Raw genomic sequence first — 17,308 nt, forward strand, 5'->3', positions numbered from 1 at the left:
TATTTGTCCATCCTTACTGGTAAATGAAGAGATGAAAATTGGAGCCACGGCACTATGCCATATCCTAGGCACTGTGCCCGCCACACACACTAGATTGACACGTATTTCCAGGCTGCATTGTCGAGTGTTGGCAAGGATGGGAAGCAACAGAAACTCGCGTTAGCTCTTAGTGGGGATGTAAATCAACCCCTCAGTTCGCCAGAACTCCTCGGCGCTATTTGATAACACTGCTGGTGTGCACACTCTGTGCCTAAGGAATTCCAGTCCTACGTGTGAATACAAACACCCCTTAGCCCTCATACACCAAGACGTAAGAACAAGAACATTCCTACCAGCTGTTCGTAATGGCAAATAAAGTGGAGTCTACTCAGTGTTCGTCACCAGTAGCATGAAACTGAACTAGGGATGCTTTCTCAGAACATCTGAACAGTGAGAATAAATCAATGAGATCCAGAAAAATAGGACCCGTGATTTAGACCGTGAGTTTCAAGGTGAGCCGAATGTGAGGCAAAGCCAGACTGATTGAAAATAGAAAGGTGTTCCGGGAGAGAGAGTCAAGCACACCAGCGAAGTGAATCTCACCAGTATAATGTTGAGTATAGAAAGCTACAGAAAAATGTTACTATACAAAGAGGCCATTCATTTAAAATTGAAAGAAGTGCAAAACAAAGCATTATGCTGGTTAGGAATATTAATATGATTGTGACACCAGAATTAATAGTAGGAAATGATGACCAACAGTTCAAGGCAGTTCCTTCCAAGGACAGTAACGTGAACAGGGAATGAATGCCGCAGATGAGGGCGACTTTATTTTCTCTGGTATGAAATTTAGGTCACAATATTTGCTTGTAGCTGTTTAATAAAAGCATTAACAATTAAAAGATCTAAGAAGTGAATTAAATTAAAAAATCTCAACCACATTTCACAGAATTGGCGCTGGCATGCCCCCCCCCTCCCCCGCCTCATCAGCTAGCAGTGTGCAGCTTTCAATTAGCCAACAAACGGCTGGAATAACTCTCCCACGTCCCACACTTAATGAATATTTTGCTTTGCTTAGACCTATCCCCCACCCCTGCCCCCACTCCTTGCTTCTTGTCACTGGGGAGTGTTTCAGATGACAGATGCACAATTCACCACCTCTATGTGGTGGTCAAATGTCTCCCTGGACCAGTGGTTCTGCTCTTTGCTCTCCTGTTCCCCTAGGTCCTGGTGACCACCAATCTATTTTCTCCTCCACGAATTCAACAGTCCTGAGTATTTTCACCAGACTGGAATCCCAGCATACTTGGCTTTTGTGCCTATTTTCTTTCAGTTTACGTTACATCCTGGCTCTTCAGAGAGCGTACCGGCGCTCCCCTCTGAGTCTCCACGCTTCTCTCTTGACCCCTTTTCCTCTCTTCCAGCTGTTCCTGTCACTTTTGCTCTTCTCAGGCAGACTGTTTGAGCATCCAACACTCCTGCTGATTTTGATGGGATGAGCCTTTCCTTGTATAAACAAATCTTAGTTCTGAGCTCTTTGCAAATACTGTCTTCAGACTGAGCCGTTACACCAATTCCATGATAAAACCATTTGGTGGAGCCCCCTAATATGACTCCATCTGCCTTGCCTGGCATATATAATAATATTCACTATCTTATCCTCTGGACTTAGGGAGGGATTGAACGAAATATTTCTTATATCAAGGCATATATCAAAGGCTTGCCATCTCCACAGCCCCCCACATCTTGATCTACTTTTTTTAAAAAAAGATTTATTTATCATGTATACAACATTCTGCCTCCATGTATGCCCGCACGCCAGAGGAGGGCGCCAGATCTCACTATAGATGGTTGTGAGCCACCATGTGGTTGCTGGGAATTGAACTCAGGACCTCTGGAAGAGCAGCCACTGCTCTTAACCTCTGAGCCATCTCTCCAGCCCCCCATCTTCTACTTTTGTGTTTTGAATTTCAGTTCATTTGGGAAGCTGTGTGAGCCGGAATCCAGGTCAAGCCCTTTACTGTCAAACTCTTTGACAGGCCCCATGTTTCTTGTCTGGTAGGTTTACTGTGCCTACAAATTGGTTCTCTCTCTGTGTTTCTATGTTTAATATTTGCCTCTAAATATTATTTGCTAGATTATAATCCTCAAGACTCTAGGAACCAGGTCTGCTAATGCACTGTCAGAAAGATATGAAGTACTCAATAAATATTCGATACGGAAAGATGATCTCAATCAACACACACACACACACACACACACACACACACTTCTTACTGGATCTTGGCACCCAAACAGCAAAGGTGAACTCTGAGCTGCCTTTTTGGGGACAGTTCTGGGCTGGCTCACCCATCCTACTGCCCTGGCCTGGTGCCTGAATTCTGGTGTTATTTTCCTTGCACTGTTCTTAGACACTGGTTCTTCATTGCAGGGAGAAGGAGACTAAGTAAGGGGCACAGAAAGAGGGAGGATGAATTTCCATGTCCCTCGGTGCCCTTTCCCTGGACAGGCAGATGAGATGAAGCCATCAGCCTTTGGTGTGCAATGCGTGTCTCTTTGTCTTGGCCAAGAACAAGAGCCATATGGCTTCTTCGACTCAGTGGTTGTGGATTTATTTGAGTTCTATCCAGGTGAGTGGCAATAACAACTAAGCAATCAACATTTTTCTGTGCTCTGAATCATACTTTTTTAGATCCAAGGTCACTACTATAAATTCTCCTCTCCTTGAGATACTCGACTCCACCTCTTTCCATAGAAAGGAAGCCATCAATCCACAAGAAACTGTTAGTGTTTACCTGAATACTTTCGGTTGGAGTTAGTTCTATTTATTTCAACATAGAAGAGAAAAAACAAAAAACAAAATAAAACAAAACTGAATTTAGTCCTTATATTTTTGATGACTAGCTGAAATTTAGGTTTTTGTTTCTTTGATTCCTTGTTAAACATACACAGAGAGGGAAGAAATAACATCACAGAATATGATTCTACCATAGCTGATGGAATTCAGATTCCTCTGTGGCCTTCAGATATCAAAGGAGTGCAGGATCTGAAAGGCCTGTTTTAGCCATGCCTCTCAAAAGTCCACACAATGGAGTGTCTAAATGTGAGCGTGTGAGAGTAAGAGGCACAATGCTTCACTGTCTCAGTCCTTCAAAGACTAAAAGTCACCCAAGACAAGCCCTTTTGATATTGGTTGACTTCTGAGAGCCTTACGGTCCTCCTAAGTTCGAACTGGGAGGGTATTTTGAGAAAAACAGGAGAACCCATTGGTGAACGCTCCAGTTGGCCGCAAATACTGAAGGGCTGCGCTGTTAGAACTGTCTACCCTTCATTTTTTAACCATAGCGGCTGGGTAATATTCTTCAATATCATCTAAAGAAACGGAACAACCCAAACAACTCTCTCCCATCTGCCAGCAAATCCCACCCAGCCACACCTTAGTAGAGACTTGTACCGTGTTTACAATTGCAAAGACCCTAGCGGTTCAGCAGCGGCAGCAAACAGTGGGTGTAGGTGAACTACACACATGGCAAAAGTGTGCAAAGACAAAGCTGCGTGTGGAGAATCAGACTTGTCATGCCATCTCAAAGCCATGATACTTGTCATGCCATCTCAAAGTCATGAGACTTCTTATGCCATCTTAAAGGCAGTCCACATTTCTAACGCTTTTAAAGATGAGTCAATGAGTAGAAAGGATTTGATATTTCAAATTTAGACGTTTTACAAATTAAGAAATGCAACATTTTATAATACATTTAAAGGTGAAATTTGAAGGGGTTAATCACGTAATTCGACCAGAAATGTACTTTTCTAGTTAATTCCTAATCTTTCCCCTCCCCCTTTTTGTGGTATTTTCTTTTTCTTTCCTTCAACTATTTGAGGTTTCATACATGCATATAGAATGTTTTGACCAAATCCATCACTCCCCTCCAACCCCTCCCCTGCCTGCTTTTCCCTCCCAACTTCATGTGTGCTCTTCTCTCTGTCAACCCATGGATCACACTTAGTGATCCCATACATGTACATGGATGCAGGTCCATCTGCTAGAGCAGTTCTCAACCTCCGTGTCACGACCTCTTTGGGGTCAAATGATCCCTTCACAGCGGTTGCCTAAGACCGTCAAAAAACACAGATGTTTACATTATGATCCATAACAGTAGTAAAATTACATTTATGAAACAGCAGCAAAAAGTAATGTTATGGTTGGGGTCTCTGCAACACAAGGAACTGTGGCAAAGGGCGTCAGCATGGGGAAGGTTGGGAACCCCTGCTCTAGAGCCTGACGTCATCTCTCCAAGGCTCACAGGTCATTGAGGAAGAGAGGTTGGAAAGATTCTAAGAGCCAGAAGGGTGGACTTTTTGCAGGAAAACAATATTTTCTGGACTTGACAGGACCGTTGCTTATATGAACTCACAGAGGGTATGGCTGCCTTTACAGGACTTGTACAAGATCAAGCCATTCATGGAGGATGGGGAGGATCATGAAGTCCCAGCTCTTGCTAACTCCTGGTCCCTTTTTGGTTGGTATAGTAAAGTGTAAGAGAAAAGTCCAGCAGTTGTTAACTTTTATAGCCTCATATAAGTTTTATTATACTTCAACATTTCTGGATGAAGAAATAACAGGAGCAAGAAATGCTGCCTTTTTTAAAAAAATCAGTATTCATGCCCACAAAAAAGTAAATTTCCAGCTTTCTCCTTCATTTATGGGTCAAACCTCTAAGCACAGGATAACCGGATGTACAACACTTAGATGAACCCTATGAATCCACACACTATTCTGTCTTATCTCAATTAGCTTCCGCTTCCTGCTCCTTCCCAGGGAAATGCATTCAGTATCACCACCATTCGGACCCCAGACCAGAAAACAGTTCTCAGGTAGGGTCTGGTTTTCTACCTTACCATTCTTAATTTGCGTTAAAATCGCCAGTAGGCTACACATGTCTCTGAACTAGTGGAGTGTAAATCTGAACCCCATGGTTACAAGTGGCCGCACAGGAATCACAGATCCACCACTAGGTGCTTGCACTCAGGAGTAATGGTGGATTCAGTGCACAGCTAATGCAACTTAAGAAGCCCCAGAGACCCTTTCCAATGCAGAACCTTCTAAGGGTCTATTTGTACAGACTGGGATCAAAAGACATTTTTAAAAATCAAAATCAGTAAAAGCCCTGTCTCTTTTCACGCTGGCTTTTTCCACGGCATCTCTTTCTGACAATGGGTACAACAGACCTAGTAAGAGATTTCGTCAAAGGAAAACTGAATTGAAGATGAGTTTTGCTTAAGTTCAGTTGGACTTGATTTTGTAGTTTGGAGCAAGTCTGGTTATAGCTCATTGCTACCTTTTTGCTTGAGTTCAGTGGGACTTGATTTTGTGGTTTGGAGCAAGTCTGGTTATAGCTCATTGATACCAGCACAGGTGTAGGGATGGCTTACAGAACTGCTACAGCTCACTATGCCAACCCATGTCCTGGGAGAATGTTAAAACCCACGCCAGAGCCTGTGACACATCATATGTGAGTGTCCTCTGAGTTCTAACCCCAGAAGCACTAGGTGTCATGATGCCAACAAGGTTCAAAAGGTGCATAGTGAAGAAGCTGTCTGTGGAAACGGCTTCTAAATTGTACATCTTACGTGCATCAAGTAAACTAGACAGGTTTCCCAAATTTTACAGTTATCTCTAATCTTATAAAACACTGTCAACTTGAGTTGTAAAGCTAGAAGAAACTATTAATTCACCAATAATAAAAAAGTAAATTTTGGTCAAATACAGTAAAGGCAGAATTATTTTTATGTTTTCTACAGAAAATGATACAGTACATTTATGCTATATGAATATACAACCATTGGAAAATACCATATAGTTGAGCTGGGTATCTCATAATTGTGTTTTTCCCCAATTTTGTGACATGCATGGTATTTGTCCATTTTTAAGCACATTGATTTGTTGTGATTCCTTTCTCTCATTTTAAGCAAATACTCACGTTCAGAACTTTGTGTGTTTAAGAGGCCTACCCAGACTCTTTAAATTCCAGGACCATAAAACCTGGGTCATGTAAGATCTTTCAAATAGTTATAAATAAGAGCAGGCTGTTCCTTTGTGTTAAGGATCCTCTAACGCTGTAGTATAGGATGACAGATCTGACCTCTGTGATGGAGTCTGCAGCTCTGGAGCATCAGAACAGCGAGACAAGCACCTATCACCAATCACCCAGCAGGGAGGAACCCTGGGAAGGACCTGGCACCTCGTCTAAGTTTCCGTTCCAGAGAAGAGATTTTCTACCAAGGTCTACTGCAATGACCTGCTAGAGCTCTTCTCCAACAGAGGAAGGGCAGTGAGGCTTTTTGGGTACGTGTGGATGCTGGACTCAGCAGATCTGGGTTCAATTCACCTACGTTAGGTTTTCCCACTACAAACAAAAAGCTAGGAATTGCAAGTGCAATGGCCTGTCTCAAGACGCCACCGTGAAACTCTTTGCTTTGCATTCTGACTTTAAACACTGTAAAAATCAATTCAGCCTAGAATAAAAAGAAGGAAGATGAAAACATTAAGATGATGTCAGTGCAGGAGCTGACTTTCTCCTCTCCCTGTCTCTCCCCGTGCTGTCAGTGGCCAAGTATTGGGCTGACAGATGAGGTAATGGGGAAATAGATCACAGGTAAATGCAGCCAGTAATCCCTGACACGGTATCGTAATGCTGGGCCCACAGAGACATCACACCACACCCCAGAGACCACCCGTGCACCCCATCTCTTCCCTTGTAGGAACTGTCATTTCGGTTTTATTAAAAGTCAGTTTACTTGTTTTCCTGGGAAGTTACACCCAGATAAAAGGGGTCGTAGCCACAGAAATGATATGTGGCATTTTCTTCTTAATCCTTAAGCAAATGCCTATGTGACCCGTGTCCTGAAAGCATCACTTGTGAGCACGTTGTGACGCAGACCCCACCTTCCCCCAATGAGAAGGCCTTTCCATGCAATTAGCACTGCTTAATTCATTTGTTAGCATCCTGCATGCCTGTGCCTTCTGGACACGCTCATGAAAAGGTTGAACATTTGTCACTGTCTATACCAAATAACACGGGAAACGTACAATCATTGTATTTCACCGTCAGGCCACCGTTTGGTTCCAATATAAGTAACATGAAAGGACCAGACTACTTCTAGTGGCTGGATGACTGTTCCCATAGCAAGATGTTACAGTTAGTAGGGAAACAAAACAAAAAAAATGACAACAAAAAAACAAACCTAAACAAAAGAACAAAAAGCTCTCTGCCCTCTCTGAGCTCCCAATTCTGAGTCTGGGATTCAGTACTAGTCACGTGATTGCTGGAGTCTGGATGTTCGCGCACGCCAGGTGTTAATTAGCATCACATCTGACGGGACACACAGGCACACAGAAGCCATTAAGTCTCTGGTGCTGTTTCAGTGTGACCAGAGAACCACAGGAGACCACCATTCTGGTTCCCTGAATTGCTGAAAATGGTGGCTTCTTTCAATTATCAAGTAATCCCTTCCATTGTTTGGGGGACGTGGGAGTAGGATTTAGTGATAAATTCTGCACCCCAGATAACATCATCTTCCACAGGAACAAAAGACTCTGAGAATGGCTTCAAGACAATATAATGACTGGCTTGACCCTAGATGGCTTAAACAAAGACATTGTCCAAAGACCACAAAATATCTCTGGTGTTTTGAATTCTGTGAGATCTTTATAGTTCTTTTTTCTTTTTTTTTCTGGATAGTATGAATTTGAAGAATGAAGTAATACAGCACAGAGATGTGTGCACACAGATGGACAGACAGAGGTGGCTGGGCAGAGAGGAGATGTGTGCACACAGACGGACAGACAGAGGTGGCTGGGCAGAGAGGAGATGTGTGCACACAGATGGACAGACAAAAATGTTTGAGCAAGCTGAGTTCATTCTTCACACTGCTTTGAGGCTGTCTTTGAGTGTGCAGGTGAGCGAAGAAAAGGAGGAGTCTCACTCCTGTTCCACTCCCAAAGCATCACACAACAACACAAACGAAGAAAAGCCAAGGTTGTGGCTTCTCAGTCCCGGGTATTTCAATGGGTATCCTAAAGACTGAAGTGTATCTCTGGGGAGCAATTTCCACCTTAGCTTGTTGTGGAATATTAGTTTAAGATGTGTTATGGAATATTTGTTCAAAGATGCAAAGATGTGTTGCATTCTTTTATGTTGCATTTGTTGAACTCTATGAAGCTGTGTTACTTTTCCTGTCTAAAGCACCTGATTGGTCTAATAAATAGCTGCCAATAGCTAGGCGGGAGAGAGAAAGAGTTGGGGCTGCCAGGCAGAGAGAATAAATAGACGAGGGAGGAGAGAGAAAAGGAGGAGAGGAGATGCCAGGAGCCAGCGACCTAGCCACACAGTCAGCCATAGGGTAAGGAGTAAAGAAAGACATAGAATAGAGAAAGGTAAAAGTCCAGAGGCCAAAGGTAGACTGGATAATTTAAGTTAAGAAAAGCTGGCTAGAAACAAGCCACGCTACATTCCAGCATTAATAACTAAGAATAACTCTCCCATGTATTTATTTGGGAACTGGGTAGTGGAGCCCTGAAGACTCTCACTTTAACTTCCGAGAACCCAGAACCCGTTTCTCTCGTAAAGAGATGGTGAACTGTACTTGTTTTACAAAATCATGGGTGTTTAGTAATTTCTCTCTAATAATGTTAAGTTTAACCTTTCTCCATGGTCAGTCAAGGTCAATGCTCCTCATCTTCTCCCAGATATTCACCAAGCTGATAGTCTTGGCAGAGTGACCCTGTTTGGTCACTGAGCCTGTTACTTTAGTAAGACCTAGCGCCCGCTCCCATCTGTACCATGGTGTCCGCGCCCCCTACGCTCAACTACCTTCTTTCATGTCAGTCATGATTTGTTCCTCAAGGTCCTCTGGTGACACGTAGAAGTCCTCTTCCGGTGTCGATGACTTTGGCCGACAGTGCCCACAACAACAGTTGCAGCAGCAGCAAAGGCAGCAGCAAAAATAGCAGCCCGTCAAGAGACCGATGATGATGAACAGGGTCTAGGGTAAACAGAGAGAGGCCACACTCTGAGGGAGGGGCACGGAGAGGAAGGCAACCCCAGAAACAAAGCTGTGTACCCAAGAGACTTAAAGACATCTCAGCGTACCGTGCATGCCGCACACTCGCCCTTAGCCTCATCCCTGTGGGAACCGTCTCTTAAGTTCCATTCTCATGAACGTTTACACAAATGAAACCTGGAGGAAATTGCTTTCAGTCAGAGCCATGAAGTTCAGTACTTTCTCCCCTTTTCTTAGGCTGTTGTGGGTACTAGGAGTGAGGAAAGGAAACAGAACCCAAACCAACACTGGACAGAATACCCGCTGGCCACGTGAACTAGTCCTGCTGTCTTATTCAATGGAAGTCAGCTACCACCATGGAAGCGCTGCAGGGTGGTCCTCCCTGTACTGCCTCCCCTGCTGCCCCACACCGTTAGTAACCTGGTCCTGCATAGCCTCTCCAGACCCCTCTCCCTCCTCACTCCCTTCCCTGTTTGGGTCAGAGGACTTTGTGGGTTCTGCTCAGTGTCTCTGGTGGGTGTGAAGAACCTCCTATTGGCAGCTCCACCCCCCGCCCTTGCTTCCTTTCACTCCACCCTGCGAGGGGTAGGGTGGGGTTGCTGGAGTGAGCTATAGGAAACCCTTGCTCTCGGGAGCTCCTGCAGAGGGTTCCTGCCAACTCTCCCAGCACTAGCACAACCCTGTTCCTGCCGTACAGCTCGACTCTGCACGTGGATTCGCTTGCTTAGACATCCCTGCCCTTTCTTCACTTAATACCTACCTGTTGTCTAAGACACCTCAAAATTCCCCTTTATTGTGTCTTCCCTGATTCGGCTCCAAATCAGCGACCACCTATCCATCGCAGCCCAGCTGTGTGCCATACCAACTTAGACCGCTACTCCATTTCTTGCTGACAGCTGAACAGACTGGCTGACAGGCCTGTCTCATTATATCAGGCCGCGTGTCTTACAGGCTCCTACCAATAGTCATCCTTCAACCCATGTGTCTGGTGGATTAGAACCTGACATGCTGCAGACACCCAGTTCCTCCCTAATTAACGAGTATACAAAACAATAGGCAAACAGACATTGGTGCCTCCCAGGGAACAGCACCAAGATTTCCCTACAAGCTCAAATGCCTTGCTCATGAAACAGGATACACACTCTTGACTTCCCCAATCTGAAATACCAATAAAACTGTTTTTTTGTCAACTGAGAAAAATCATATTTGCTATAATACATAAAGAAGCTTGTACATCTTCCATCTTAATGCATCTTGGCCTATAGCAAGGTAGAACTTAGCTAGGTGCAGAAAACTAAACTGAATGCTGGGAGAAAGAAGGCGGAGTCAGTGAGAAGCCATGTAGCCCCTTCAGAGACAGATGCCTGAACTTTACCCGGTAAGCCACAGCCACGTGGTGATACACAGATTACTAGAAATGGGTTAAATTAAGTTGTAAGAGTTAGCCAACAAGAAGTTAGAGCTAATAGGCCAAGCAGTGATTTAAACAATATGATTATTTAGGGAGTCTGGGTGGCCGGGAAATAAACACATGGTCTCCCTACTACACCGGCTTGCCTCCAAGACCCCCATGAGCATTCCCCAGCCATGGCCCTTCTTCACCTACACTTGACAGCTTTCTTTGTGCTCTGTTACTTCCATTCTGTTTTCTGAAAATCTCCTTTTCATCCCAACTCTGCTTCTTTCTCCAGGGAAATTGCCTTGTGTGGGAAACAGCCTTCCTTCATCCCTTACCACATTTACTACACTATTAGATACTAGCAGGCATCTGGCGTTTTATAAAATGGACATTTTGATGGTACATTGACTCATTCATATGGAGCATATTTAATGCCACTTTGACGAGCATGGTGCAATTGAGCTTTGGTACAGCAGAAAAGAAAAGTATACCTCTTTTTAGAGAGTCATGTCTGTAATTGCTTTGCGTCACATGTCTTTGCTACTGAGTGAATGAGGCTTGTCTATAGGGATTTTAATCGGTTTCTTCAACTTCCTGGACATGACAATCCACTCTCCTCTTTAGGCAGACAAGGTATAGTATTCAGTTAGGTAATTGTGTGTGGTTAGTAGGCCTGCAGCTTCTCCTTCCCATGGGAACAGTGTCATGCCTGGAAGAAAGGGGCCCAGGCAACCCCACAAAAGCCTGCTTGGTTATATGAATGCTAGTCTGCCCTCACCTATGACTTGGTCAGAATGTTCCTTCTCATTCCGTGCTCCAAATCCACCCGGCACCATCTCTTTATCCCAAGACCCCCACAGAGAACGGTCAGTGGGGATCTAGGAAAGCTAGAAGGCAGCAAGTGGGGCTTTGTGGCCGAGGCTGTCTCTTAAAGCTTACCTACAAAAACATACTCTCTCGATTACCAAATTCTTTAATATAGGAAAGTGAGTAGGAAAAAATGGCAATCAAGATCTACTCAACATGAATCCTGCCTTTTCAATTCCCAGTCCTCTACTACTTAATTCTCACCTTTCCCCACATTGTCTTCTCTGCTACTTTAAGGCGACTCCAGCTGAGCCTGTGAGATAATTACCACTCATTCTCCCATGTATTGTCTTTGCTGATGTAGCCTAAGCTATAGATAGTAAAGTACATGGCTAAATTTGTCTTATAATAATTTATTAAATAGTTGTCACACTAATAAATTATTTTGGGTTTTGAGCAATGAGTCAGTTCTTAATTAGTCACCACAGGAGAAGAGGGGAGCAGTCAGAATTAACCTGGAGCTCCAAACTCAAATATAATTAATGTCTAGAAGTCTGTTAAGTCATGTTGGATTTCATAATTAATTGAAATGGGCTGAAGAAAAATGGTCCCCAAATAACAGCTTTCAGTGGAAGTGATGTCTCATTTTATTTACAAGAGTTTAATAGAAGGAAGGATGATCTTCCTTTGAGACAGGTTCTAAAAGGAAGAAGAATACTCTGGTCTTCCAGGAAATTGTTTTTGAAGAAAAAAAGTGATTTACCTTTGCCCACCAACTTGACAGCATGAAGTATGTGTTAACGTTTTCATCTCCAAATTGCTCAGCCACATAGAGCCCCAGCGATCCATACTTGTCATATATGTTTCTTTTGGATGGGTCGGTGAGGACTGCATGGGCGTTGTTGATTTCTTTAAACTTCTCAGCAGCAGACGGGTCATCTGGATTCTTGTCTGGATGGTATCTCAGGGCTAATTTTCTTTCAAAATTAAAAGTAAGGAGGGAAAGCATTAGCTGTTTATCAAAAATTACAATATCATTTTATAAAAAACAAGGTTCATTTGTTCGTCTTTTATTCATACACATACCAGGGGGGAGTGCTAAGTTTCACACTCTTGGCAACTTGCCTAAAATATAAGTTCTTATTGAAGGATGTCATTTGTTCCCGGTGTGCAGAAACAATCAGATTGTTTCTTCTGCCACATCTTCAAAGGAACTGTCGCTAGGGGAATACAGGCTGTGCCTGAAACAGTTTACTACTGGCAAAGGAAGGTGACTGTAGTCTGTCGCGACACATGGAGGTCTCTTAAATCATATTACCATGAACAAATATTAGGGTCCCTTCTTAAGTTCCCTATGTGTCTTTATCACCTTGTATTTTTCTAAACAAACTCATGATTTCTCTTGCTTCCAAGAACACAGCTGACTTCTGTCCACTGAATTCTTCCTACTTCCAACAGTCTGGGCATATATAATTGTGGGTATAAGACTCTTCCTCCCTCCCATGGCGATTATAAAGATGATCCTGAGGGCATGGCCCGTGTTCTGTGTTGGGAGATGTCTTGGGTTGTTCTTAAGTATACTCAGCTATGAAAAGCAACCTGTATAATGGGTCTAAGAAGCCAGCCATGTGGCCTCCTATCTGTTAGCCATTTCTCTCACTTCCCTCAAAAACCAATTCACATGATTCAAACGATCAAAGCCATGTTCAAACTCTAGTCTTCACTTCTTTTCTCCACTAAACAGTCAATCATGTGACTTATCAGTTAAAATACTTCTTCCTCTGCCCAAACTGGGTGTGCACAAGTGCCAAGCACTGCAGTCTACTGAATTAATTCAGACACAATGGACCATTTTAATGCTATAATAAAGTCCAAACGTAGAACAGAAGAGTCACATATTAAAACCAACCTGTGAACTGAAAACCCACACCTATTTTAGGCATTAAAATTTGCTGATTGAGAAGTGGATGAATATCCACACAAACTAAGGATCAAGGATGCTTTTCTTTGTTTGTTTTGTTTTCGAGACAGGGTTTCTCAGTAGCTTTGGAACCTGTCCTGGAACTAGCTCTTGTAGATCAGGCTGGCCTCGAACTCAAAGAGTCGCCTGTCTCTGCCTCCCAAGTGCTGGGACTAAAGGCATGTGCCACCACTACCTGGCAGAATCAAGGATGCTTAAGAAGCACCAATATACTTGAATATGTAAGTCAAGTTATATAATCCATTCTAACCCTCAACTCAGAATAAATAAAGTGAATAGAATAATCAGAGTTCATTAGTTTAAGTTTGGTTGACCAACATGGTTTTTGGTTTGCTCGTTTTGTTTAGTTTTTTTGCTTTCAGAGATGCTTGGAGTACCATTAAGTTCTTACAGCTGCAACTACTGATGTTGTGGTTTTTAAATTCAGAATCGATAAGAAAGTCTTTATTCCTAGCCCAACATGCTTACCTTGTCGTTTTTGAACTTTTTCAGTGTTTACTGTTTGCCACCACTTGTTAGCTTGGTATAAATATTCTCGCAAGCATGAGAAAGGAATTACAATTATCCCATTTCACACATGAGGATACACAGATGCTGAACAGCTAAGTATCTTGCCCAGCATCACACAGCTTAAAGTCGTATCTAGGCTCGAAACACGGGCAGTTTGATTCTTAGTCCATGTGCTCTTATTTGCATTCTGCTGTATTGTAAAATTTTAATTGTATCTTACAATTAAAATTTTAAATGTTTTGGCTTTAGTCTGTGTGACATGAGAGACTACCAGAATATTATGAGATCATCTGTATGGCCGACTTTATCTCAAGAGGCTTATGTAGTCTGAAAGATGGAGAAGGCAAAAGTGGGCAATTGCTTCTTGGACCTTTGTGGTAGTTCAGGCAGTTGTTCCATGGTAGAGGGTGATGATTGGGATGTGAGGGTAAAAGAGAGATAAGGAAGATAGCAATTCAGCCTGAGCAGACAGAACTGTTTAGTGAGCTAGCAAGGGATGTTTTTGTAGTGAGAAAGTTTTGATGGGGTCTAAAAGTTCTATTTTGGACACTTGAGATACCTGTTAGAATTCTAAGGGGATCTAGAGAGTTGTGAGTCCAGAGTTCAGGAGGAAGATACTGTAAGAGACACATATTGGGAAGTTCATTAGGCAGCTGATATTTATGTTCATGAAACTGTGAGGGTGGTGTGGGAGGTCCTTCTGTATATGTGTTGCTTTTTTTGGTTAATGAATAAAGCTCTTTTGGCCTTTGCCTTAGCAGATTAGAGCTAGGTAGGAAAACTAAACTTAATGCTGGGAGAAAGAAGGTAGAGTCAATGAGAAGCCATGTAGCCATAGCTGAGGACAGATGCTGCCACTAGAGACTGTTGATAATTGCCAGTAGGCCACAACCTCATGGTGATGCACAGACTAATGGAGATGGGTTAGTTTAGGATATAAGAGCTAGCTAGCAATACACCGAAGCTATTGGCCAAACAGTATTGCAAATAATATAGTTTCTGTGTGTTTATTGCAAGACCAGGTAGGACAGAAGCCTCCCTGAACAATTGGCGCACCAACGTGGGTCTGACTAAATCACGTAAAACCTGAGAAAGCTTGGAAAGGAATCCTAGACACAAAAGAACAGAGTTAATCATGACTTTTTGGTAGCAGCATTTTCTTGAGTAGGCTCTAGAAGTAAGCAGAGGCATGGTTCCTTTAAGAGAGGTCTTCCTGATTTAGCAGTATCAGAAAAAAAAAATCTATCCGGTTTTGAAACAGTGGCTTCCTGGTCCATGCTGCTAGCATGAACTCTTTCAGGAGGCTAAGCACTTGAATGGTGTTTGTGGGCAGCATGCTGCAAGTTATTCAGTGGTAACATGAGCCAATTGGTTACCAGAGTTGAGGTGGTGAGCGTGGCTCCCACCCAACAGTCTCAGAGGCAGTGAATGGACCTCCACCGTATTGGACTCGGAAGATCCAAAAGGCAAAGCAGCCTAACCACACTGCATTGTATTTTATGAAGCAGTCCTCATCAGAAAAGGATTATAGATATGTAATAAGGACAGATTCAGATTAAAAAAACCTCTAAATGGGTCACAGTGTTGGAAAATGTTTGTAGGCTGCTGAGCTTAACCAACATATATACTTTAAAGACTCCAAAATTTGAGTCTAAGGATATGATGCTTTGGAAAATAGGTGGTTCTTTTGTTTTCACAGAGGATGAGAATCTGTGGATTTCTTTCAGAATAATGTGGTTTGATGGACCAAGATCCCCAAAAGGTCACCATGAACACCCCCAAAATTACTTTGCCAAACAAAAAGCAGGAAACAGTTTGGAGAGAACTACACCCAAATTCACTAAATGATTGTTTATGTTTGTTTACATTTAACAGGGGATATGCTATAGATATGAATACTTTGCATTGGTATGGATCTTGGTCTATTGACACAAATCTAAGTTCAGTTTTGTTATATGTATATTTCTGCTCTTGATTAAGGTATTGTATTTGTGCAGCTCACTTAAAAATGTAATGTATAATTAAGAAATATAGGTTAATAGATAATCATCTATACTAGTCAAGCTTCTAGACATGTTAGCTAGGTTTACCAGATATATAGAGATACATTTTAGTTAGATAGGCATTCTTCAAATCTTTCAGAGACCTTCAGAATATGTAATTTAAAATGTTTTAATAACTTAGGACTTTTCATGACAATGAGACACATTGTTCCTGGCAACACTAATTACTTCAAGAGGAAGACAGGTATTGAAGAGCTCCTTATTAAGTTTGTTAGCCATTTGGGCAGAAAGTGCTCCTGCATGAACTGTTTGACTGGATTTGCAGAACCCACAGAAAAATGACTGCTGAAGTTGCCTAAAGAAGGTGAGACAGTCCTTTGAGGTTCCTGCTTCATGAAAGAGTCTGCCAGCCATTTTGTAGGACACAGAAGAAAGCAACTGATGAACCTTGACAATACAAGGCATAAGAGATCTTCAAATTCCCTGTTTCATGGAAATGTCTACTGGATACTATGGGCCTGTAGGCTGAAGATGAATTCCCCATGGTACAGAAGAACTTTGGGTGACTGTCTAAGCAGCAAGATGTCTCTGTCAATTCCAGAGTTTTGGAAGTTGCTTACAATGCACTTCTTGTTTACTTAGGTAATATTATAATCTTCTGGAATCTTTGATGGAGTTGAAGAATAGATAGTTATAGTTTTCCTTAGTTATGATAAAATATAGAGTAGATATAAATATTTCAACTGTAATTCTTGGTTGACAACTATGTGGTTACATGTAATTTTTCTGTATTAAAGTTAAAGCCTTCCTTTTAGTTTAGATAGAAAAGGGGAAATGGTGTGGGAAGACCTTCTGTATATCTTGTACTTTTATTGGTTAATGAATAAAGCTATTTTGGCCAGTGGTTAGCAGAATAGAGCTAGGTGGGAAAACTAAACTGAATGCTGGGAGAAAGAAGGTAGAGTCAATGAGAAGCCATGTAGCCACCACCAGGGACAGATGCCTCTACTCGAGCCCACCAAAACTTTGCTGGTAGGCCATGACCTCATGGTGATGCATAGGCTAATGGAGATGGATTAGTTTAGGGTATAAGAGCTAGCTAGCAATATGCTTAAGCTATTGGCCAAACAGTATTGCAAATAATATAGTTTCTGTGCATTTATAGAATAACAAGGTAGGACAGAAGCCTCCCCCAACACAAGGGAGTCCAAAGAAAGTGGTCCAAAAAGTTCAAAGACAGCCTTGGGATAGGATTGAAGAAAAACAACCATATAGGGTGGGTTCACTTTATGGAGGCCCCAAAATGTGAGCCTATTCCGTTCCATCTTGTCTGAAGATCAAAGAGTTTGAGCTCTCTCAAGGTTGTTGACAACAGCTGTAGCTACACAACCTGACATAGGGTGTGGTTACTTGGTGTTTTGGACATTAAGATGGCCCATAGATGTGTATCCTCTCCACCCTGACCAAAGGTCAGAGAATTCAAGCTTACTTGAATTCTGCTCCTTCTTTTGAATTAAGAGGTTTGATCTAGGGAGTGGCTGCCTTCAGGAAACTTGGTCTAGGATT

General features: G+C 42.5%; 1 protein-coding gene across 1 annotated transcript in view; it reads right to left on the bottom strand.

Annotated features, from left to right (window-relative positions):
- Dnajc5b (DnaJ heat shock protein family (Hsp40) member C5 beta) overlaps positions 1 to 17,308 on the bottom strand; it is a 40,000-nt gene that overhangs the window by 1,518 nt on the left and 21,174 nt on the right. Inside the window, exons 2-3 of the mRNA XM_038348311.1 lie at positions 12,012 to 12,225; positions 8,853 to 9,024 (exon numbers count right to left, since the gene is read on the bottom strand). Of these exons, the coding sequence (XP_038204239.1) occupies positions 8,853 to 9,024; positions 12,012 to 12,225 (386 nt within the window). The remainder of the gene's footprint in view (positions 1 to 8,852; positions 9,025 to 12,011; positions 12,226 to 17,308) is intronic.

This window comes from Arvicola amphibius, chromosome 11, assembly GCF_903992535.2.
Source record: "Arvicola amphibius chromosome 11, mArvAmp1.2, whole genome shotgun sequence".
NCBI classification, from domain to species: Eukaryota; Metazoa; Chordata; class Mammalia; order Rodentia; family Cricetidae; genus Arvicola; species Arvicola amphibius.